General features: G+C 34.8%; 1 protein-coding gene across 1 annotated transcript in view; it reads right to left on the minus strand.

Moving 5' to 3' along the window:
- Positions 1 to 24360, minus strand: part of LOC131800717 (sialin-like) — a 58525-nt gene extending 34165 nt beyond the window's left edge. Inside the window, exons 1-2 of the mRNA XM_059118398.1 lie at positions 23451 to 24360; positions 8825 to 8879 (exon numbers count right to left, since the gene is read on the minus strand). Of these exons, the coding sequence (XP_058974381.1) occupies positions 8825 to 8864 (40 nt within the window). The 5' untranslated portion in view covers positions 8865 to 8879; positions 23451 to 24360. The remainder of the gene's footprint in view (positions 1 to 8824; positions 8880 to 23450) is intronic.
- Positions 24361 to 25599: the final 1239 nt, after the last annotated feature.

Raw genomic sequence — 25599 nt, forward strand, 5'->3', positions numbered from 1 at the left:
TTAACGTTTTATGAGTTTCATGGATATTAAAATGTTGACCTTTTGAGGGTAAAATGCCAGAAGGAGTGGACCGCTATATTCCATTTTCCCACCAGACCTTGGGTTAAAAAAATAATTGGATGTGTGTAATTTAAAGAGAACCGAATACTTATTTCGGATTTTATGGTCTTTTAATGTTTATTCAAAACTTTGACCCTTTGTGGGGGAGGTACCAAAAGGAATGGTCCCATCTCTACCATCTTTATAACACATCTCGTGCTGAAGGAAATATTGAGATGTGCCAAGTCTGAATGGAATCGGATTTAAATTTCGCGTTTTATGAGCTTTATGGTTATTTTGAAATTTTGACCCTTTGTGGAGGAGGAACCAAAAAGAATGGTGCTTCTCTACCATCTTTATAATAGATCTTGTGTTGATAGAAAAATTGAGACTGGATGTTAATTTTGTGCTCTAAGAGATTCATTGATATTCAAAATTTTGACCCTTTGTGGGGGAAGGTATCAGAAGGAGTGGACCGATATATCCCATATTCACACAAGAGTTATAATTATTTAAAATTTTGATCCTTTGTGGGGGAGGTACTTGATGGGGTGGATCGATATTTTCTCACCTGGCCTAGCACTGATGCAAATATTAGACTAAGTTGAAGCAAAATTGGATTATTCTTTCTATAATTGCAACCTGTAGAGCAACTGCAAAATCAGGAAATTTTTATGTTTCATTCTGACCCTAACCCCACCTCTATGCTTAATTTCAGGAGGATCGGACCATAATTGCGACCTGTAGAATGATTACAAATTAACATGGACAGACGGACATACAAAGCTAGATTGACTCATCTCGGCGAGATAGGAATATCCATATATTCTTTCCTATGTGGGAAATCAATATTTCGAGGTGTTACATAATTGATGGCCCAATCAAACACATAGTGTTGTAGGGTATTAAAACACCAACATTGTAACTTGGCAGCTGTTGTTCCCTGGAAATTAACGTCAAGTCCATTGGAGACTGATAAAAATCATGAGTAATTGAATACAGTACTGAAAATGTTTTATTGTTGCTATCCAATTGCAACTTTATTCAACAAACACTAGAAGTACTTTTTATCCTCCTCTCCCACACAGAGCACGTGCTATGATAAGAATAAAACACTACTTTGTTTATTGCAAAAAAGAAATCAACAACAAAAATATTTATATTTATATAAATAAGAATTGTGTGATTTATTTCATTAGACCTGACGGACTTTCTAACAAAAACCGCAGAAGTTTTCTGTTTTTTTTTTCTTCTTTTAGTTTTTATAAAAATAAATAAATGCATTATATATTTTAGAGAAACGTGATAATTCTAAGAAATTTTGAAATGCTATTCAAACACAGAGAAAATTTTGGTACAAAAATATTTGCCCGGGTTTGATATAATACAAAGAAAAATGGCCGATGGAAGAATGGGAGGAAATGTGAATAGCTGCACGAAATTGTGAGGATAATCGAGTGGTACTCACAACAAAAATTTCACATATTAAAAGTCCCATTTGTACCTTTTAGTACCCTCGGAATATTATAATCCTCTATAATTTACAAATGCATAAACATAAACAACACCAATCGATATGCAATGTAAAAAAACCTGTTGAATAATCGACTAATTTATTGTAAATAAAAAAACATGCTTAGTTGTTGTTGGGATTTTTCTTTTTTGAAATAAATAATTAATAAACATTAAAAATGAAAAAAAATACAAAACCGCATAATAATGCTAAAGTAAACTTGAAAAACAAAACGAAAAAACAACACACAGCCATTTGCAACAACATTCCAATAAAAACACCAGTAACGTCAGACAAAAAAGGGGCTCGTCCCAAACCACACAAACACACACACACACACAGAGTCACAAACACACATATTTTTGTTGATACATATTAATGTTTGCATTGGTAGAGGCTGTGGGAAATTTTGAGGTCGGGGCTGTTGTCGGCATAACTGATAATTTTAAAGATGTTGTTGCTGTTTGTTTTCAAAGGGGTTTTCTATTTGTAGCTACTAATTTTCCATAGATCAAGCTTCCCCTTTTTGTAGGTCTCTCCAGATCATTAGGCAAGTTGCATACTAAGTAGGTTTTTATCTTCGAGAAAATAAACAACTAATTAATTTCAAAAATTGAAATGACTACAAAATATGTGTGTCATTAAACAATGAATAATAATTAATTTCAATATTGAAGTACGTTTGTTGAGTTTTGTTGCTATGGCATCGTCGGGAGCTTTTGTTTTCAAATTTTCTAGAGGAGCTTCCAACGAGAGAGCAAAAGCGTTTACAGAAAGCTCTTCCTAAACAATTCTTTATAAAATTTTTAAACAAAGCAATTTTTTGCAGAATTGGGGATTATTAGGTCTTCTCTGAGAAAACCTTAAATACTTTTATGAGAAGACCTTAAAGTCTTCTATGAGAAGGAGACCTTAAAGTCGTCTATGAGAAGACCTTAACGTCTTCTACGGGAAGACCTTAAAGTCTTCTACGAGAAAACCTTTAAGGCCTCTCGTAGAAGACATTTAAGGCCTTTCGGAGAAGACCCTTAAGGCCTCTCGGAGAAGACCCTTAAGGCTTCTCGGAGAAGACCTTTATAGCCTCTCGAAGGAGACATTTAAGGCCTCTAGGAGAAGGATAGAGCATTCACTGAGAACACCTTTAAAGTCTCTCGGAGAACACCTTGAAGGTCTCTCGGCGAAGACCTTTAAGGCCTCTCGGAGGAGACATTTAAGGCCTCTCGGAGAAGACCTTTATAGGTTCACTGAGAACACCTTAAAGGTCTCTCGGAGAAGACCTTTAAGGCTTATCTGGAAAGACCTTAAAGTCTTCTATGAGAAGACCTTAACGTCTTCAACGGGAAGATCTTAAAGTCTTCTACGAGAAGAATTTTAAGGCCTCTCGTAGAAGACCTTTAATTCTTCTCGGAGAAGACCTTTAAAGCTTCTCGGAGAAGACATTTAAGGCCTCTCGGAGAAGACCTTTAAGGGTTCACTGAGAACACCTTGAATGTCTCTCGGAGAAGACCTTTATGGCTTCTCTGGTTAGGCCTTAAAGTCTTCTATGAGAAGAACTTAAAGTTGTTCTCAATGAACCCTTCCCAGAGAAGAGCTTAAAGTCTTCTATGAGAACACTTAAAGTCTTCGATGAGAAGACCTGAAATCCTTCTCTGAGAAGACCTTATATATACAGGGTAAGATGAAACAACTGCAAACCAACTTCAGACTTCTTTCATTTCGAAACCGCTTGTCCGACATCTGTTAAAATTATTCCAGTGACAGCTCATTATATTGTTTAGAAGCGTACATAAGCATTTTGGTGAGAATTTTCCAAGAAAGGTATTCGTGATGGAATTCAAGTGTGATAGTGTAATTTCTCTATATTTGGCTGGAAAACCACAAGTGGCTAGCGTTAGAGCACTCCGGCATTTAAATGTGAATAAATCTTTTGTGTCTCGTACCATCGGTCGGTTTCGTGATACTGGTAGCGTAGCCCGACGTCAAGAAAGTGGACGGAAGAAAACAGCAACATCAGCAGAAATGGTTCGAAAAGTAAAGAAGCGACTTGATCGAAACCCGCGTCACAGTGGCCGGAAAATTGCTTGTGAGCTGAACATATCGAAATATTCCACTCGGCAAATATTGAAAAATGAGCTCGGGGTAAAGCCATTGATATTCCAAAAAGTGCAAGAACTTACACCGCAAAAGAAAGAAAATAGACTCAATAGAGCTAATAAGTTGCTTCGCTTGACCGAAAGTGGTGTACTGCCGAATTTGGTTTTCTCCGATGAGAAAACATTCGTTGTCCAGCAGTTTGTAAACAAACAAAATGATCTTGATTACTTGCCAAAGAAGTCAGCTGAAAATGTGCACCTTCGGTTGGCCACCACAACTCAAGCGCCGGCCATGGTGTTGGTGTGGCCGCTATAACAGCCGATGGTCGCTCTTCGCTCGTATTAATCGACCGTGGCATCAGAATAAACGCGAAAATATTCTGAAGGGTGTAATAAAGCCTTGGGCACGCAAACATTTTGGCCGCAGACCTTGGACATTCCAACAGGACTCAGCACCATCGCACTAAGCACGCGCCACCCAAGAATGGTCAGAAAATGAGGTTCCTCGCTTCATTTCCAGCGCACAATGGCCACCAAAATCTCCGGATACCAATCCGTTGGACTATTGTGTCTGGAGCATTTTAGTAAGCAAGGTTGGCACTAAAAAATACCAAAGTGTCGATCACCTCAAGCAAGCGCTACGCCGGGAATGGGACAAAATACCGTAGAACAACATTCGGACAGCGTGTGACGATTTCATTGGCCGTTTGAAGGACATAATTCGTGCCAAATGTGACCAATTCGAACAAATCTAAACTAATTCTAAAATTTGATGCTATTTCCGACATTTTTTGCTTTCATTGAATAAAATTTAAAAAAAAAAATGTAAAAATTATGAGAAGGCTTAAAAGTCTTCTATGAGAAAACCTTAAAGTCTTCTCTGAGAAGACTTTAAAGTCTTCCAATAGATTATTTTAAAGTCTTCTATGATAAGACCTTTAAGTCTTCTCTGAGATCTTTAAGGCTTCTCCGAGAAGATCTTCAAGTTTTCTCGGAGAAGAACACTTGATTGTTTTTTTTTTTTTTTTTTTGAAAGAATTTGAATTCTTCTCTGAGAGGACCCTTATGTCTCCTCTTATAGAAGACTATAATATTTTCTCATAGGAGCTTCCAAGGAGGAGTTTAATGGCCTCATCTAGCTGTTTGCAGACAGTTTTTCTAGACGCCTGCCAAATTTGCAATCAATTTTCATTATCAAAACAAAAAATATTGGCTAATCATCCTCAACCATGAAAACCAGACCTTAGACAAAGAAATACGTCATTTAACAAATTTCCACCATAAATTTTATGGCCCCCATATATATTTGTATGCGTCACAGTTTATGATGTCTAGGTTCTGGTAAACAACCTTAAAAAATGTTTCCAACAACCACTCCCAACAATCATCCATGGCTGGTATTGTTTTCATTTTGTTATTCTTCGCTTGCATTTGGAAATTCCTTCAACACACGGCCTTGATGAGACAATAAACCTGAAGAATGATAGTTGGAAGGTTATTAGGGATTAGCTTTCTAGGACATTTCTTATGGAGAAGTCACGCCATATATATGACATGGAGCAACGGATGGAGAGAGAGAGAGACACAGCAATGGATGTGCCAAAATGTCTAGGGTAGTACATGTCTCAAATTTCAATTCAATTTCTTATGGAGATGTCAGCGCTTGTTACAGAAGACAGCAATTTAAATGTCTATTACATATTTGAATAAATTTGGAATAAAAGGCTATGATGTTGGTAAGGAATGGAAATTTTAGGCAGCAAGCAAGAACATTCTTATTGAATGTGACAGCTTTTCCAGAACATTCTCGCATTTCCATTGATCGTTAAATTGATCACCATTCACAAGTAAATATTGCCACTTTTCAATCGCCATGATCACGCCAGTGAGGTTTGCTATATTCAATAAAACAATAAATGAAGTTATAACCTCAATTTTTCACCAATACATGTACATGTTACAGCTATGCCTCATACCATTCATGGTAAGCGAAAGTAAACTCAAAACAAAAAAAAAAAATGCTGGGTTCGTAAGAACCCAGAAAATTGTCGACTATGAATCAGAGTTCTCGAAAAACTTTGATTTAGACGATGATGATCATGATTTATTTAATGGAGAACGCTGGGTCACATTTATTTAATAGAGAACGCTGGCTCGACAATAAGGTTATGATATCCCATTCAATTGTCAAGTTACAAACAAAACAATTTGCGAAAATTGCGTACCGCATGCAATTCACTTCAATGTATGTTGATATTCATACATATGTATGTATGTACATATATGTACGAATACATGTTAGGTGTCATATTAAAAGTTTCACTTTCATTGTCCAGAATTGAATCGCATCGCAAAATGTCATTTTGTTAATTGAATGATCTAATTTTCGCTGTACGTTGAAAATTGCCGGGACAATCAATTGAACAGCAAGAATGTTCTGGAAAATATTCAATGAGAAATGGAATTCATATCATTCGAAATAACTAGAAATGTTCGAAATTCGCATTATTTATATGAATATTTTGGTTTGCCGGCAAAAGTATACCCTCGATGATTTAAATATATTTTGGTTTCTGTTATGATTATTCAAATTGTTGACCCTCTATGGAGTAGGTTCCGAAGGAATTTACAAATATTGTCCATTGGGCTAATATTGTCGGACCATAATAAATATGATATAAATACAGGGTGAGATGAAAAAACTGCAACAAAGTTCAACAGTAGCCCGACGTCAAGGAAGTGGACGGAAGAAAACAGCAACATCAGCAAAAATGGTTCGAAAAATAAAGAAGCAACATGATCGAAACCCGAGTCACAGTGGCCAAAAAATGGCTCGTGAGCTGAACATATCGCGATATTTCATTCGGCAAATATTGAAAAATGAGCTCGGGGTAAAGCCATTGAAATTCCAAAAAGTGCAAGAGCTTACACCACAACAGAAAGAAAATAGACTCAATAGAACTAAAGAGTTGCTTCGCTTGGCCGAACTGCCGGATTTGGTTTTCTCTGATGAGAAAACATTCGTTGTACAGCAGTTTGTAAAAAAAATAAATGATCATTGGTAAGTAACAAAGAGGTCAGCTGAAAATGTTCACCTTCGGTTGGCCACCAGAACTCAAGTGCCGGCCATGGTGATGATGTGGGCCGCCATAACGGCCGATGGTCGCTCTCCGCTCGTATTAATCGATCGTGGCATCAGAATAAATGCCGAATATTATAGCGAAAATATTCTGGAGGGTGTTTAAAGCCTTGGGCAAGCAAACATTTTGGCCGCAGACCTTTGACATTCCAACTGGACTCATCACCATCGCACTCAGCGCTCGCTACCCAAGAATGATTACAAATTGAGGTTCCTCGCTTCATTTTCAGCGCACAATGGCCACCAAAATCATCGGATATCAATCCCTTGGACTATTGTGTCTGGAGTATTTTGGAAAGCAAGGTTGGCACTAAAAAATACCAAAGTGTCGATCACCTCAAGAAATCTCTTCGCCGGGAATGGACCACAATACCGCAGAGCAACATTCGGGCAGCGTGTGACGGTATCATTGGTGTTTGAAGTATAAAGAGAACCGGACGCTTATTTGGGATTTCATAATCGTTTTGGTTATTCAAAACTTTGACACTTTGTGGGGGAGGAACCAGAAGAAGTGCTCGGGTCTCTACCATCTTTATGATAGATCTTGTGTTTATGAAGATATTGAGATGTGCCAAGTCTGAATGGAATCGAATGTTAATTTTGACCGCTATGTGGCGGAGATACCAGAAGGAGTGGATCGATATATTCCATCTTCACACCAGACCTTGGGTTAATAAAAATGTTTATAAATGTTATAATATTTCAAAATTTTGACACTTTGTGGCCATTTTTGCACCTGACCTAGCACTGATGCAAATATTAGGACTTGCGAAGTTGGACAAAAATCGTATAATCCTTTCGCTTTCTGCGAAGTATTTTTTTTTTATATTTGTAATTTATTTTTTGGATCCAGATTTTTTACAAAATACCTCAAAAGTCGAAAATATCCCCTAAAAATACAAAATTATAGCTTAAATGACCCTTTCCAAAATGCTGCGATATTTGCTATTATCTTTATTGAATCCGGAGATATGGGTCCGGATAACCCGATTCTGTTCCGTACATTCTGTTAAGTTTTTCTTTGCTAATACCGGTTCAGTAGAAAAAAAAGAAAACTATATCTGGAAAAAATTAAAAAAAAGGCTAACATTTTTTACTATACTGGATTTGTTTCTGTATCAGATCCAAAATTTTTAAAAACTGATTCTCGATTTTTGCCTGGGAAGACTTAAAAAATGTTTGTAAAAAAAGGGGGAGCCCAAAAATGTTCTGTTTTTATATATTTTTCCACAAAAACAGTTGTCTAGAATCTCCGCTACATAACTGGAAAAACGCAACTGTCTGTCGTACTGTTGCCAACAGAATGCAGTCGAAAAATGTCGATGATCGCCGCATCACAGAAAGGCATAAAAAACACACCCATTTAGATATCAACTGTATTTTATTTCAATACTGGCGAACAGGCGGTTTTCTACATATCGACAAGTATGAATAAAAAAAATGGGCACAAAAAGAGGCTCGTCACAATACAAACAAAGACGATCGCCGACAATTTTGTATTCCATGAAGCTATGATATACCCATACATTCACATGCTATCAATATCAAACGAACACCATGGCAACAAAATGTCATAGACATCGTGGACTATAGACATCTAAACATTTGCATTGAATGGCTCCAAAGCATTTAATAATTTTTTTATTTATTTTTTTTTTTTTTTCATCTGATCGATCGGAGGACAACAATTAAACTCGGGCAAAAAGTGACACCATCTCTCTTTGTTGGTCAATCTGATATAGCTAAATACATATGTATGTATATATGTATGTAGTAATGGTCAATGTAGTTCATGTTCCCGAGTTGATTAATTTATTTTGAATACAGTATGAAGTCATTTGAGTTTTGTTTTTTATTAGATGGTCATAAGCAAATTGATTAATATGAACAAATCTGATTTTTATTAAAATAAATTCGTTCTTTATATTTTAGAAGAATTTCCATACAATTCTTACAAATTAAGAATTTTCTGTGAGTTTATTCAACCTTCTCCAAATTTCTTTAATATTTATTAAGAATGTATTTATATTGAGTACTTACTTCTTATTTTTGTGACTCCCTGTTTCTCCGTATTGGACATAGTTCTAGAGATTTTCTGAAAAATAACAAAAGATCACCATTAAAAAATATAAAAAATCTAATCAGGAACATAATACTAGAGAGCCAAAAATGCAATATCTCCATTGTTAATTTTGTGTAGGACGTTAAATTTGGTTAGAAAATTATTATTTTAAGCCTAGATTACACATGATGTTAAAGTCATATGTAAAGTGATTTTTTTTTCAAAATTTTCTGTAGGATTTGTATAGCATACTTTTAGGTTCCCAGAAATTTTAGTTTGAAAAGACGTTTTATAGTATTGTATCTACAGGGTGAGGTAAATAAACTGCAACAAAATCAAACGCCTTTATTTTTACATTTTTTTTTTTAATTTCATTGAATGAAAGCAAAAAATGTCGGAAATAGCATCAAATTTAAGAATAAGTTTAGATTTGTTCGAATTGGATTATGAATTAAATTATGGCCTTCAAACGGCCAATGAAAACTTCACACGCTACCCGAATGTTGCTCTGCGGAATTTTGGCCTATTCCCGGCGAAGCGCTTGCTTGAAGTGATCGACACTTTGGTATTTTTTTAGTGCCAACATTGCTTTCCAAAATACTCCAGACACAATAGTCCAACGGATTGGTATCCGGAGATTTTGGTGGCCATTGTGCGCTGTAAATGAAGCGAGGAACCTCATTTTGTAACCATTCATGGGTGGCGCGTGCTGAGTGCAATGGTGCAGTTTACCATATTTGGCTACCATATTTGAGTCTATTTTCTTCGTGTAGCGATGTAAGTTCTTGCACTTTTTGGAATTTCAATGGCTTTGCGATCTGTTCAGCTCACGAGCCATTTTTCGGTCACTGCGACGCGGGTTTCGATCAAGTCGATACTTTACTTTTCGAACCATTTCTGCTGATGTCGCTGTTTTCTTCCGCCCACTTCTTTGTCATCGGGCTACGCCACCAGTATCACGGTAACGAGCGATGGTGCGAGACACAAAATATTTATTCACATTTAAATGCTGAAGTGCTCTAACGATGGCCACTTGTGATTTTCCAGCCAAAAAAAAAGAAATCACACTATCACACTTGAATTCCATCACGAATAACTTTTTTCTGCAAAATTCTCACCAAAATGCTTTTGTACGCTTGTAAACAATATAATGAGCTTGAATAATTTTAACAGCTGTCGGACGAGTGGCTTAGAAATGACAGCAATCTGAAGTTGGTTGCAATTTTTTCATGTCATCCTGTTGTTTCTAAACTCTATATTCGTCTAAAAGGTGTGGTCACTCATTTAGGGTTCCCAAGCAAATACACATTTGCATAGTGTCCGTTTGTTCAATACAAAGTATTAAATATTTAGTGTTTTTTAGTACTTTACGTACCCTTTTAGTACGAATTTCCAAAATCGCAGCATACACACCAAGACTGACCCTCGAGCAAAATTATAAGTTTCTAGATTCAGTCAGTCAGTTATTTCACAAGTCTTTCATATATAGAAGCTAGAAGCCCCTTAAAATATGCTATAAAATGTAAAATAAAAAGTTACTCTACATATGACTATAACAAAGTGTGTAATCGGGGCTTTAAAAAATTGTAGTTTCTTTACTCTGTAGTCGCCTAAAATACACGTTTGTGTCCCAAGATGGGGCTGGTTCATCCAGTATCACTAGATGGCGCACATTTCAAACACTAATAGAGCGAATCCTTCATATTTTACACGAGAATCAAAATTATTTTTATCTTTTTATGAAAAGCTGTCAGAGTGCAGTAATTTAGTACCAAATACTCGCATGGAAAATCCCACGATTTTTCTGTAATTTCTTCCTTCTAAAACGTCAATATATTTTTTTCCTTTTTTTCCTCATAACTGCTTTACAGCCCAAATAAAGCTGCACAATATTTCCGTCAATAATAATAATAATTACGAAAAACATTTTGTATATTATGTTAAAACATACAAATCGCCAAATTTACAAGAAATCTCTGCTGTTTAATATAATATAATTTAATATAATTTGCTTTTCATATAAAATATATGTAAATTTGGTGATGACGCCAAGAAAAACGAAAATTTTCTTTGCGAAAAAAATTTGTAAATTAATGTAGCGGAAAATGTATAGACGAAAGGAATTTACAAAACAAAAAGAAAAGAAAACAATTCAAATGGAATAAATTAAATGTTGTCAACAAAATTATGAAAAACAAATTTGTTTGTAATAGAGAAGAAAAACTCTTTCAAAGTTTTTCTTCTCTATTACCATCCATAAAGAAAATCTACACAATTCGGCAATTTTGTAGGTTTTTGGCGAGACAGTATTTTGTTGCATGACAATTAATATCGTCACTATTATTATAGATTAAATGGCGCCCAACGATGAATCATTTATGAAACTCTGTTTTCATTAAAGCGCATATTTTATTAACTTTCAAAGCATAAGCAAACAACAATGGGAAAATCGACCATTTCTTGTCCTTCAACTGTGGGGTCATTTGATAAATGACGATTCGAAAGTAAATTCGAAAGAAAAACATCCATTTCAAATGTGTGTTTTTATACCTTCCACCATAGCATAGAGGGTATATAAAGTTTTTCATTCCGTTTGTAACACCTCGAAATATACATTTAGACCCCACAAAGTACATACACTCTTGATCAGCATAAAATTCTATGTCGATTTAACGATGTCCGTCCGTCTATCCGTCTGTGAAAATCACTCTATCTTCCGAACAAAGTGAAGTATGTTGATAAAATTTTACTCAAATGTATATTATGTCTGCAAGACTTTCGGTATTGAAGATGGGCCATGTAGGTCCACGGTATTGCCCCCATATAATGGTACCTCCCTATTTTCGGTATTTTGGTGATTTAAGCGACATTATTCACCGGAAATGTTTCAAATTTGGTATTTGAAGTTCGTAATGGATATTACAGCCCATGACAGAAAATTATCTGTGCAGGTCCACGTCTTTGTATGGCCCCCTATAATGGTACCTCCCTATTTTCGGTATTTTGATGATTTTAGCGACATTATTCACCGGAAATATTTCGAATTTAGTATATGAAGTTCTTAATGGATACTACAGCCTAAGAAAGAAAATTGCCTATGCGCGCCCACGTCTTCGTATAGCCCCCATATAACGGCACCTCCCGATATTCAGTAATTTGATGATTTTAGCGACATTATTTACCGGAATTGTTTCAAAATTGGTATTTGAAGTTCGTAATGGATACTACATCCTATGACAGAAAATTGTATGTGCAGGTCCACGTCTTCGTATAGCCTTCATATAATGGTATCTCCCGATATTCGGTATTTTGATGATTTTAGCGATATTATTCACCGGGAATGTTTCAGATTTGGTATTTAAAGTTCGTAATGGATACTAGAGCTTGTGACAGAAAGTTGTGTGTTCAGGTCCACGTTTTGGTATAGCCCCCATATAATGGTACCTCCCGATATTCATGGGCGTGAAAATAAATTTAAATTTAAATTCTACTACTTTGATTTTTCGCTTACCAACACTGGTTTTCTCTCAGAGATAAATTTAAATTTAACTACATTTTCGTGAGAGTAAATTTAAATTTAACTCAAAAGTGCTTGCTGTGAAAGAAAATAAAAGTTAAAATTATGAAAATAATATAACAATAAAATGTTATATGAATTGTATTAAAAATTAATAATTATAAGAACTGTGGCCAGAACAAGAAAAGTGGCCAGACTTATATTTCCTATGGTCACTGTAGGAGAAATTGGTTTGGACCCACTGTGGAAAAATGGTTAGGGATGCACCCTTATGGTGTCCATTTTCGGAAAGAGCATCGAAAATGCTCCTAGACCACTTATTCTCATAATCCAAACCCATCTGGAATTCCCACAGTGGCCAGATTTATATTTCATATGGTCACTGTAGGAGAAATGGGTTTGGACCCACTGTGGGAAAATGGTTAGGGATGCGCCTTTATGGTGTCCATTTTCGGAAAGAGCATCGAAAATGCTCCTAGACCACTTATTCTCATAATCCAAACCCATCTGGAATTCCCACAGTGGCCAGATTTATATTTCATATGGTCACTGTAGGAGAAATGGGTTTGTACCCACTGTGGGAAAATGGTTAGGGATGCGCCTTTATGGTGTCCATTTTCGGAAAGAGCATCGAAAATGCTCCTAGACCAATGATTCTCATAATCCAAACCCATCTGGAATTCCCACAGTGGGTCCAAACCCATTTCTCCTACAGTGACCATATGAAATATAAATCTGGCCACTGTGGGAATTCCAGATGGGTTTGGATTATGAGAATCATTGGTCTAGGAGCATTTTCGATGCTCTTTCCGAAAATGGACACCATAAAGGCGCATCCCTAACCATTTTCCCACAGTGGGTCCAAACCCATTTCTCCTACAGTGACCATATGAAATATAAATCTGGCCACTGTGGGAATTCCAGATGGGTTTGGATTATGAGAATAAGTGGTCTAGGAGCATTTTCGATGCTCTTTCCGAAAATGGACACCATAAAGGCGCATCCCTAACCATTTTCCCACAGTGGGTACAAACCCATTTCTCCTACAGTGACCATATGAAATATAAATCTGGCCACTGTGGGAATTCCAGATGGGTTTGGATTATGAGAATAAGTGGTCGAGGAGCATTTTCGATGCTCTTTCCGAAAATGGACACCATAAAGGCGCATCCCTAACCATTTTCCCACAGTGGGTCCAAACCATTTCTCCTACAGTGACCATATGAAATATAAATCTGGCCACTGTGGGAATTCCAGATGGGTTTGGATTATGAGAATCATTGGTCTAGGAGCATTTTCGATGCTCTTTCCGAAAATGGACACCATAAAGGCGCATCCCTAACCATTTTCCCACAGTGGGTACAAACCCATTTCTCCTACAGTGACCATATGAAATATAAATCTGGCCACTGTGGGAATTCCAGATGGGTTTGGATTATGAGAATAAGTGGTCGAGGAGCATTTTCGATGCTCTTTCCGAAAATGGACACCATAAAGGCGCATCCCTAACCATTTTCCCACAGTGGGTCCAAACCCATTTCTCCTACAGTGACCATATGAAATATAAATCTGGCCACTGTGGGAATTCCAGATGGGTTTGGATTATGAGAATCATTGGTCTAGGAGCATTTTCGATGCTCTTTCCGAAAATGGACACCATAAAGGCGCATCCCTAACCATTTTACCACAGTGGGTACAAACCCATTTCTCCTACAGTGACCATATGAAATATAAATCTGGCCACTGTGGGAATTCCAGATGGGTTTGGATTATGAGAATAAGTGGTCTAGGAGCATTTTCGATGCTCTTTCCGAAAATGGACACCATAAAGGCGCATCCCTAACCATTTTCCCACAGTGGGTACAAACCCATTTCTCCTACAGTGACCATATGAAATATAAATCTGGCCACTGTGGGAATTCCAGATGGGTTTGGATTATGAGAATAAGTGGTCGAGGAGCATTTTCGATGCTCTTTCCGAAAATGGACACCATAAAGGCGCATCCCTAACCATTTTCCCACAGTGGGTCCAAACCCATTTCTCCTACAGTGACCATATGAAATATAAATCTGGCCACTGTGGGAATTCCAGATGGGTTTGGATTATGAGAATCATTGGTCTAGGAGCATTTTCGATGCTCTTTCCGAAAATGGACACCATAAAGGCGCATCCCTAACCATTTTCCCACAGTGGGTCCAAACCCATTTCTCCTACAGTGACCATATGAAATATAAATCTGGCCACTGTGGGAATTCCAGATGGGTTTGGATTATGAGAATCATTGGTCTAGGAGCATTTTCGATGCTCTTTCCGAAAATGGAAACCATAAAGGCGCATCCCTAACCATTTTACCACAGTGGGTCCAAACCCATTTCTCCTACAGTGACCATATGAAATATAAATCTGGCCACTGTGGGAATTCCAGATGGGTTTGGATTATGAGAATAAGTGGTCTAGGAGCATTTTCGATGCTCTTTCCGAAAATGGACACCATAAGGGTGCATCCCTAACCATTTTTCCACAGTGGGTCCAAACCAATTTCTCCTACAGTGACCATAGGAAATATAAGTCTGGCCACTTTTCTTGTTCTGGCCACAGTTCTTATAATTATTAATTTTTAATACAATTCATATAACATTTTATTGTTATATTATTTTCATAATTTTAACTTTTATTTTCTTTCACAACAAGCACTTTTGAGTTAAATTTAAATTTACTCTCACGAAAATGTAGTTAAATTTAAATTTATCTCTGAGAGAAACCAGTGTTGGTAAGCGAAAAATCAAAGTAGTAGAATTTAAATTTAAATTTATTTTCACGCACATCCGATATTCGGTATTTTGATGATTTTAGCTACATTATTAACCGATTTTTTTTAAAAAATAAAAAAACTTGCCACGTCGTCGTATGGAGTCTAAAATAAATGGAATTCTTAACTGATTTTATTTATTTATTTATTTTATTTTTTTTTTTTTTTGAAAATTACCGAATTCGTTCCAAATGGTTGAGAGTATTCAAAGCTTTTCTACATTTTACATTAAATAATATTCAAATATTTAGTAAACACATAGAAAAATAAGTATTTATTTCTAATTCAAATTTCAATTTTTTAAAAATTTTCAAATTTGAATTTTTTTAAGTTTTTTTTTAGGCTTTAAGATAGTTTTTCTAAAATTCTATTTTTTTGGGTATTAATAGCATTTAATTGGAATTTTCCTGTGTTGACATCTCTTTCAAAACAATAATCAAACGACCGTATATAGCTGTGGTTTTCATATTGGAATAAAATGGAACAAAAACAAAACTATAGCAACATATAAATATAACTAAAACGTGCCAAAATGTTGTTAGTAGAATTTTATTCTACTTAATATTTAGAAAAAAAAAAAAAAACGTTTTTTATTTCTTCTGATACGGTGATTTTCCATTTAATAAAAAATATCAACGCGAAATTAGTTTGGACTTTGAATTAGGCCGGAATATTAAAGTGTTTTCCGTGGAACATAAATAATATACTTAGGGGGCTGGTGGTTTTCCACGAAATAGTTAATAAAACATTTGGAGGGCAATGTGAAATAGTGTGCGAAATTTCAAGGTTTTGTCAAATTTTGCAAAAAAAATGGAACATCTGTTAAGATATTTTATCTATAGAAGGGTTTTATAGATATATACCCTATAAAATACTGTTAGAAGGACTTATATGATGCGGAAATCCTCTGGAAAAAAACTTAAAATATTAAAAAAATAGCTTAATCGAACTCGTCGAGACCACAGCCAAATATATTCTACAAAGTAAAATTACACCATACATGGCAAGTGCTGTCAATGTTCAGGTTTCTGGATTTTATAAACTTAGTTCACTGCCGGTTTCTTGAGAGAAGCAAGAGAAAGAGAGAGCGAAGCAAAATTTTAGTGAAGAGTAATTTTTTAGCCATTATCTTTTTGGCAGCAGCTCACTCACGTTTCGTGTTTTGTTTCACTGTCACACATCTTCAGTTTGGTTTATAATTTAAACATGAATCGTCTTACAAACGAACAACGCTTGCAAATCATTGAATTTTATTATCAAAATAGGTTCTTAGTTAAAAAAAATAAGAGCGTGGTTATTTAATTTTACGACGAAGCTCATTTGCCGTCTTTGATATTGAAGTGAAGATATGCATTGTAAAATTCATCCAGAAAATTACGCAGTTTGGTGAGGTTTATGGTCTGGCGGCATCAATGAACAAGTAAAAAAGCATCTAAGTTCGGGTGGCAGAATCATTCATTTTGAAGGGACTGGAAAAATTTTCAAAAAAAAACCTAATTATCAAATGAAACGCCTTATATCGGGGGTCATGGGCTGTAGGTACTACCCATTAAGATCTTCAAATACGAAATTTGAAACAATTCGGGTGAATTGAGTCGCTAAAATCATCAAAATACGGAATATCAGGGGGTACCGTTATATGGGGCTATGCGAAGGCGTGGACCTGCGCTTACAATTTTCATAGTCATAGGCTGTAATATCCATTTCGAACTTCAAATACCAAAATTTTAAACTTTTCCGGTAAATAATGTCGCTAAAAACAATAATATACCCAATATCGGGAGGTGCTGTTATATGGGGGCTATACGAAGGCGGGGACATGCACAGACAATTTTCTGTCATAATATCCATTAAGAACTTAATATACCAAATTTGAAACATTTTCGGTGAATAATGTCTCTTAAATCACCTAAATACCGGGGTTGAAATAGTTAATTAACTTAGTACTCTATTCAAGGTGAGATGAAAAAACTGCAACCAACTTTAGACTGCTGTCATTTCTAAGCCACTCGTCCGACGGCGGTAAAAATTATTCTAGTGACAGCTCATTATATTGTTTACAAGCATAAAACGCATTCTGGTGAGAATTTTCCAGAAAAAAAGTTATTTGCGATGGAGTTTAAGCGTGATAGTGTGATTTCTTTACATTTGGCTGGAAAACCATAAGTGGCTGTCGTTAGAGCACTCCAGCATTTACTCCAGCTGGTAGCGTAGCCCGACGTCAAGGAAGTGGATGGAAGAAAACAGCAGAAATGGTTCGAAAAGTAAAGAAGCGACTTGATAGAAACCCGCGTCACAGAGGCCGAAAAATGACTCTTGAGTTGAATATTTCGCAATATTCCATTTGGCAAATATTAAAAAATGAGCTCGGGGTAAAGCCATTGAAATTCCAAAAAGTGCAAAAACTTACACCGCAACTGAAAGAAAATAGACTCAAAAGAGCTGAAGAGTTGCTTGGCTTGGCCGAAAGAGGTGAATTGCCGAATTTGGTTTTCTCCGATAAGAAAATATTCGTTGTCCAGCGGTTTGTAAACAAACAAAATGATCGTGTTTACTTGCCAAAGAGGTCAGCTGAAAATGTGAACCTTCGGTTGGCCACCAGAACTCAAGCGCCGGCCATGGTGATGGTGTGGGCCGCCATAACAACCGATGGTTGATCTCCGCTCGTATTAATCGACCGTGACATCAGAATAAATGTCGAATATTTTCGCGAAAATATTCTGGAGGTGCATTAAAGCCTTGGGCACGCAAACATTTCGGCCGCAGACCTTGGACATTCCAACAGGACTCAGCACCATAGCACTCAACACGCGCCACCCAAGAATAGTTACAAAATGAGGTTCCTCGCTTCATTTCCAGCGAACAATTGCCACCAAAATTTCCGGATACCAATCCGTTGGACTATTGTATCTGGAGTATTTTATAAATCAAGGTTGGCATAAAAAAACACCAAAGTGTCGATCACCTCCAACAAGCGCTTCGCCGGTAATGGGCCAAAATACCGCAGAGCAACATTCGGGCAGCGTGTGACGGTTTCATAGGCCGTTTGAAGATCAAAATTCGTGCCAAAGGTGACCAATTCGAACAAATCTAAACTTATTCTAAAATTTGATGCTATTTCCGACATTTTTTTGCTTTCATTCAATAATTTTTTTTTAAAATGTAAAATTATGGCGTTTGACTTTGTTGCAGTTTCTTTTATCTCACCCATTTGGGTATCAAATGGTATGATATCAAATTCTTCAGATTATTAATCACCACACCCTGTATGACGTATTGAATCATAAACTGGATATTATTGGAGGGAGAGTGGGTGAAATTGTTAATTAACTTAGTACTCTATTCACCCATATTTCTACATTGTTGTAAATAGTGCATTGCCATACCCTCATTGACATTCGTGACCTACTCCAAATGATTTGACCTCAACTAAATGACTATGAAACACAATTCTGAAAGTTTGAAAAACTATCAACTCTGTGATGTATGTTTTGGGAGTAGATGGAGGGGTTATTGCATCTTTAACAATGTATGAAAGAGAAAATTTCCCCGTTTAAATATCGAGGCTATACTGTTTTGCTCACAACTGCAGATCAAATTTCTATTTCATGGTTATCAAACTGAAGAGGCAAGTCAAATTCAATTTGAAAATTATAAAGAAAAATCGCAATGAAAAATGGTCATGGAATCGATATTTCCTCAAATTTTAATATTTATACCCAAAATAATTATACTCTTCCAAAATGGTGGAATATAAACAAAATAAATAAGAAAATAAAAAAAAGCCTCTTCGGGTTTTTTGAATAAAAATATAATATGAAATCTATTATTAGAGGTTGAAATTTTTGGGTGGCAAAACTGAAAACTATTTCGTTGCTGTCTTTTCATGTGGTCGCATGTACTGGCAGGCATACATATGTATAATACATATATTTATATACATACATCTGTATAAATAGATCCATAGCATATATTTCATAAAAGATTACAAGTCTATGTTTCTTTTTTAGTTGTTGACATTTTCTTTTTGTTTTAAAATAAATATACCAAAAAAAACTTAGTTTCACAATTAAAATGTATTCTCTTCGAAATGTATATTTATTTGTGGTAAATTTAAATAATATACATTTATTTCATTTTGTTTTTTTGCCATGTCTTCTTCCTCCTTGCCTTTGCGTTGGAATGTTGTTAATTATTTATTTTTGTTTTTGTATTTCTTTCCTTTAACAATTCAAATTGTTTGCTATTAATTCGTATTAAATTATTCCAATATCACGTTTTCACACATTGCTCGGCATTTTGTAAAGTGTCAATTGTGTTAATTAAATGAAGGCTATTGTCTTGCTTTCAAATACTCCGCTTAACCCTTTTCGTAGGGCATTAATGAACAAGGAAATAGAGTGTTATGAGTCAGACACACCCTCTTTGGCTGTCAAAATATATTCTAATGCAATTTTAGATTTCTACACCTCAAAAGTCTGAACCTAAAGGGTTAATGTTAGTATAATATAGTTAATAAATAATCGAAGTGTCTCATGTAGTTTGTAAAAAGTATGTAAATATTGATTAAAATGTTTTAATTTGTATTAATTATTATAATTAATTTGTTCATTTTATTTAAGCAAGTGTATGGGGTAATAACAGTAAGTGATAGTGTTTCACAAAATATTCTTTAAAAAATACAGGGTGAGATGAATAAACTGCAACCAACTTCAGACTGCTGTCATATCCAAGCCACTCGTCCGACAGCTGTTAAAATTATCCCAATGACAGCTGATTACACTGTTTACAAGCGTATAAAAGCATTTTCGTGAGAATTTTCCAGAAAAAAAGTTATTTGTGATGGAATTCAAGTGTGATAGTGTGATTTCTTTATTTTTGGGTGGAAAACCATAAGTGCCTATCGTCAGAGCACTCAAGCATTTAAATGTGAATAAATCTTTTGCGTCTCGTACCATCGCTCGTTACCGTGATACTGGCAGCGTAGCCCGGCGTCAAGAAGTGGACGGAAGAAAACAGCAACATCAGCAGAAATGGTTCGAAAAGTAAAGAAGCGACTTGATCGAAACCCGCGTCGCAGTGGCCGAAAAATGGCTCGTGAACTAAACAAATCGCAATATTCCATTCGACAAATATTGAAAAATAATGGCTTCACCCATTAAAAATCCAAAAAGTGCAAGAACTTACACCGCAAGAGAAAGAAAATACGCTCAAAAGAGCTAGAGAGTTGCTTCTCTTGGCTAAAAGTGGTGAAAGGTCGAATTTGGTTTCCTCCGATGAGAAAACATTCGTTGTCCAGCAGTTTGTAAACAAACAAAATTATCGTGTTTACTTGCCAAAGAGATCAGCTGAAAATGTGCACCTTCGGTTGGCTACCAGAACTCAAGCGCCGGCCATGGTGATGTGTGGGCCGCCATAACAGCCGATGGTTGCTCTCTGCTCGTATTAATCGACCGTGGCATCAGAATGAGTGCCGAATAATATCGCGAAAATATTTTGGAGGGTGTATTAAAGCTTTGGACACGCAAACATCTTGGCCGCAGACCTTGGTCATTCAAACAGGACTCAGCAATATCGCACTCAGCACGCGCCACCCATGAATGGTGGCAAAATGAGGTTTCTTGCTTCATTTCTAGCGTATCTCCGGATACTAATCCTTTGGACTATTGTATCTAGAGTATTTTAGAAAGCAAGGTTGGCACTAAAACATACCAACGTGTCGATCACCTCAAGCAAGCGCTTCGCCTGGAATGGGCCAAAATACCGCAGAGGAACATTCGGACAGCGTGTGACGGCCGTTTGGCCGTTTAAAGGCTATAATTCGTGCCAAAGGTGACCAGTTCGAACAAATCTAAACTGATTCTAGAATTTCCGACATTCTTTGCTTTCATTCAATAAAATTAAAAAAAAAATTAAAATTATGGCGTTTGACTTTGTTGCAGTTTTTTATCTCACCCTGTATATATCCTCAGAAGCCATATCACTGAGGGTGTAGAATATTCTCTAAAAGTTCCAGGTAGAGGGTCTGATTCCGTTTAAAAATATTCTTTAAAACTTAAAGATACTTGTTCTAGTAATCCATGAAAAATATCTTTAATATTTTTGAGTAGGTTGTTCTTGCAAAGTATTCTTATAATAAAAAATTAAATTTCAAAAGTTCTGCAATTTTTACAGTATGAAACTTGATCCTTTATTTATTTATTTTATTTATTTATTTTATTTTTATTATTATTATTATTATTATTTTTTTTTTTTTTTTTTGAAAAATTCACCATTTTTGGGCTGATGATTTTTGAAAAAAAAAACGCTCTTGAAATATATATTCTTTAAAAAAAACACGATTTCAGGCTTCATTTTCTTTCAAAAAGATTTTTTGACAAATTTCTCGAATTTCTAACAACATGTGGAAAATATCCTCAAAAAAGTTGTTGATCTTGTTCTTCAAAAATATCCTTTTAAAAAATCCACAATTTTAGATCGAATATTTATTGAAAATCCCACGATTTATAGTCTGGCGGAAGGTATTTGAAAAATATTCTTTAAAAAATGCGATATTTGGTCGGATTGTTTTTGAAAAAAAACTGTTACGGATCTCGAAAAAAAAATCCTTCAAAAATCCACGATTTCTGGTCTGATGGTTCTTACAACACATTCTTTAAAAAAGTTTTCGATTGGCTTTTGATAAAATATTCTATAAAAAATCAGCGTTTAGTTGCCTTGGAGAAAATTTATATTTAATGCCTCTGACTGTACAGAAAAATATAACGGTATGACAAAGTCCAGAAGCGTACTCGGCAAGAGTAGAATCTGCTCGATTTTGAACGACTCTTGCTACCACTGAAAAGCGAGGAAAGTATGCTGGCTCTTATTCGAGCGATAAAGAAAAATTGAATCGACCCGATTTTTTCCTGGTTCCAGGAACTCACACGAATTCGAATGAGTTTCAGTCTTTGTACAAATTTGAGCGAGTTTATCGGTGGTGCACAAAGGCAAAATTACTCTCAAAAGTCGATGTTTAATGGCTTTGGCAATACTTCAAAAAATCCAGCATATTTTATCTGATAGCCCTCTAAACATATTCTTTATGAAATCCACGGTTATGGCTCTGATAGTCCATAAAATATATTCTCTACAAATGCAATACCTATTAAACAAATATTTTTTTTTTAATTTTACGATTAAAATTATTATAGCCCATGAAGAAACAATCTTTAAAAAATCCACGATCATATAAAAAAATATTATTTTTAAATCAACAATTATAGTCCCTAAAAAAATGCATTAAAAAGTCACAATTATATAAAAAAATAATAAATCCAACAGTTTTGGTCTATTGATTTTTGAAAAAAAATATATTAAAAAAGTCCCCGATTATAGTTCTGACGTTTCCTTAAAAAATATTCATTTGACAAATCTATTATATAATATTAATTAATAAATTATAAAATAAAAATATATTTTTTGATATTTTCGGTTTTTTTTAATATAGGTATATTATTTAAAAAATAGTATTTCCAAAAAAAAGACTATTTTTTATTCGTGTTTGTAGCCCTCAAATTTCATACAATTTAAATTTTAACAATCTGATATTTTTTTTATATTTTTTATAATCTACGATTTTCTATAAAACATGACATTTCCCAAAATACTATTTTTTCTTTTAAATCCGTATTTTTTTAAAAAAAAAAAGTCTATTTTTATCCGTGTTTATAGCCCTCACATTTCATACAATTTAAATTTTAACAATCTGATGTTTCGTAAAAATTCATTTTTTATATATTTTTTTTTAATCTACGATTTTCTAAAAAATATGACATTTTTCAAATATACTTTTTTTTCTTTTAAATCCGTATTTATTTTCAAAAAGACTATTTTTATCCGTGTTTATAGCCCTCACATTTCATAAAATTTAAATTTTAACAATCTGATATTTCGTAAAAATTCATTTTTTTATATATTTTTTTTAAATCTACGATTTTCTGAAAAACATGACATTCCCCACATATATTCTATTTTTATTTTAAATTCGTGTTTATATTTTAAAAATCTGATATTTCGTAAAAATTTATATTGTTAATTATATTGTAATTTTTAAATCCGCGATTAGAGCCCTAATAATTTTTCAAAATCTGTAAATTTTCTTAAAACATATTATTTCAAAAATCCACAATTTTAGTAAAATCTAACTTCATCTAAAAAAATCTAATTTTTTTAAAATTCGTTTCAAAAAAGTAAACTCAATTTTTCTAATTTCTTTAAAATAAAATGTACACTTACCTTCTAATTTATGTATCGAATATCACCGGAAGGTACAAAATGCACTTAGAACACAATTCAATTGCAAACACCCCACGCAGATTTGTCTAGGGATAAGAGAACCAGACAAATATCCCCAACACCGACAATTTATTAATTATCAACAATAGTTTACTTTTTTCAATGTCACACAGTTACCGGAAAAAATAAACAAAACACATTTGCAAATGACACGCGCGATATTTTTTGACAGTTCTTTATGTCAATATGAACGCCAACGAAAAGAAAACAACAATCCAGAATACACGCAAGGCAAATAAAAGGAATAAATTCGGTGGGTTCTTTTTTTTTGTAATGTTCTAGGGGACGAGGGAAGACCAAACGGTACCAAACGTTGTTGTTGATAGACGTCAACACGACAAAAACAACAACAGAAGAACAGTTTTACAGCAACAACATCAAATGTAAAAAATTACAACGAAATTCCTTTTTGCCACAAAGGCATTCGCAAGTGAAAATTAAAATTGAAAATTCCCCGAATAAAAACTGTCACTTTCCACTCGATTTTCTTTTGTGTGGTGGATTTTTACACAAATTGTTCTTAACATATGTTTTTTTTGTTGTTTTTTAAGGATTCCGGGGAAAAGTTTTTGTTTTTCAAAAAAATCCCTTATAGCTGGGGGAAGGATCTGTTTTTATTCAAACTTTATTTTTTCACCACAATTTGAATAATTTTTATTTTGAATTTATTTTCCACTTAACTTAACGAAATAAATTACAGAAAAAGAACGAAACGAACGAAAATTCGAAAACTTTTCTGTCAATTTGTTTTCTTTTATTGGGGAATTCTTGTAATTTTTGTTTAGCGTTCAGAAAGAAAATAAAACAGCCACAATGAAATAACAAACTGTTGCGCTGTTGTTTTATTATCGTCCGCCTTGCACGCAGAGAGATCGAGAACTGAAATTTTTGCTCGCTGTGACCGGCCTTTTTCTGGTTTCGCTCTCCTTAACAAAACCCCCAATAACAACAACAGCAACAATAAAAACAATAACAATATTGTCATCATCATCATCACCATCGAAAGCGGGCAGGCAGGCAGTCAGTCAGCAGCACCAGCCATGGTGTGCACCCAAACTCATGAGTTCGTTACTTGCTTGGTTAAGTGGTGGTTTATTGCTTGGAAGGGGCGGCCAAAACCGCACCAGCCGTGCTAGCAGACAACTCTACCGACGACTGACTGTATTAATAAGCGTCACAGCTGAAATCATCATGTGTGATATGTGTGTTTGTTCGCTCGGAGAGCACACTACACGCAGTTGACACAAGTAAAACTATCATACAGGGTACGCTATAGCTGTAAAGCCGTGATTTTTTAGGAACATTTTTTAAGGAACATACGACGTATATTAACATTTTTCAAAGTCCAACCTTTCAAGAAACGTAGATTATTAAAGGATCAATAGCCCAAGAAATTTGGGTTTCTTAGGAATATTTTTTCAAAGACCTTCAAAACATGAAATGTGGATTGTTTAAAGAATATTTTTTCAAGGACCTTCAAAGCATGATTTCTGTTTTTTTAAGGACATTTTTTTCAGAACCTGCAAAGCATGAAACGTAAATTTTCTTAAGAATATTTTTTTAAGGACCTTCAAACAATGAAATGTGGATTTCTAAAGAATACTATATCAAGGTCCCATAGACCAAGAAATGCGGATTTAAAAAAATTCAAGGTTCCATAGACCATCAAATGTGTTTTATTTTTAATTTACTTTCAAGGACATTTAAAGCGACCTACAGATTTTTAAAAATATTTTTTCAAGAACCTTCAAAACATCCTTCAGATTTTTTATAATATTTTTTCTTGAAACGTGGATTTTTAAAAGTATTTTTTCAAGGTCCCATAGACCATGAAACGTGGATTTTTAAAATTATTTTTTCAAGGTCCCATAGATCATGCAAAGTGGATCTTTAAAAAATTTTTCAAAATCATGAAACGTGGATTTTTAAAAAAAATTTTCAAGGCCATGAAACGTGGATGTTTAAGAAAATTGTCAAGGCCATGAAACGTGGATTTTTAAAAAAATTTTCAAGGCCATAAAACGTTAATTTTTTAAAAATATTTTTTTTTTCAAAGTTACATAGATCATGCAAACTGGATCTTTAAACA

This window comes from Musca domestica, unplaced genomic scaffold (genome assembly GCF_030504385.1).
Source record: "Musca domestica strain aabys unplaced genomic scaffold, Musca_domestica.polishedcontigs.V.1.1 127, whole genome shotgun sequence".
Lineage (NCBI taxonomy): Eukaryota > Metazoa > Arthropoda > Insecta > Diptera > Muscidae > Musca > Musca domestica.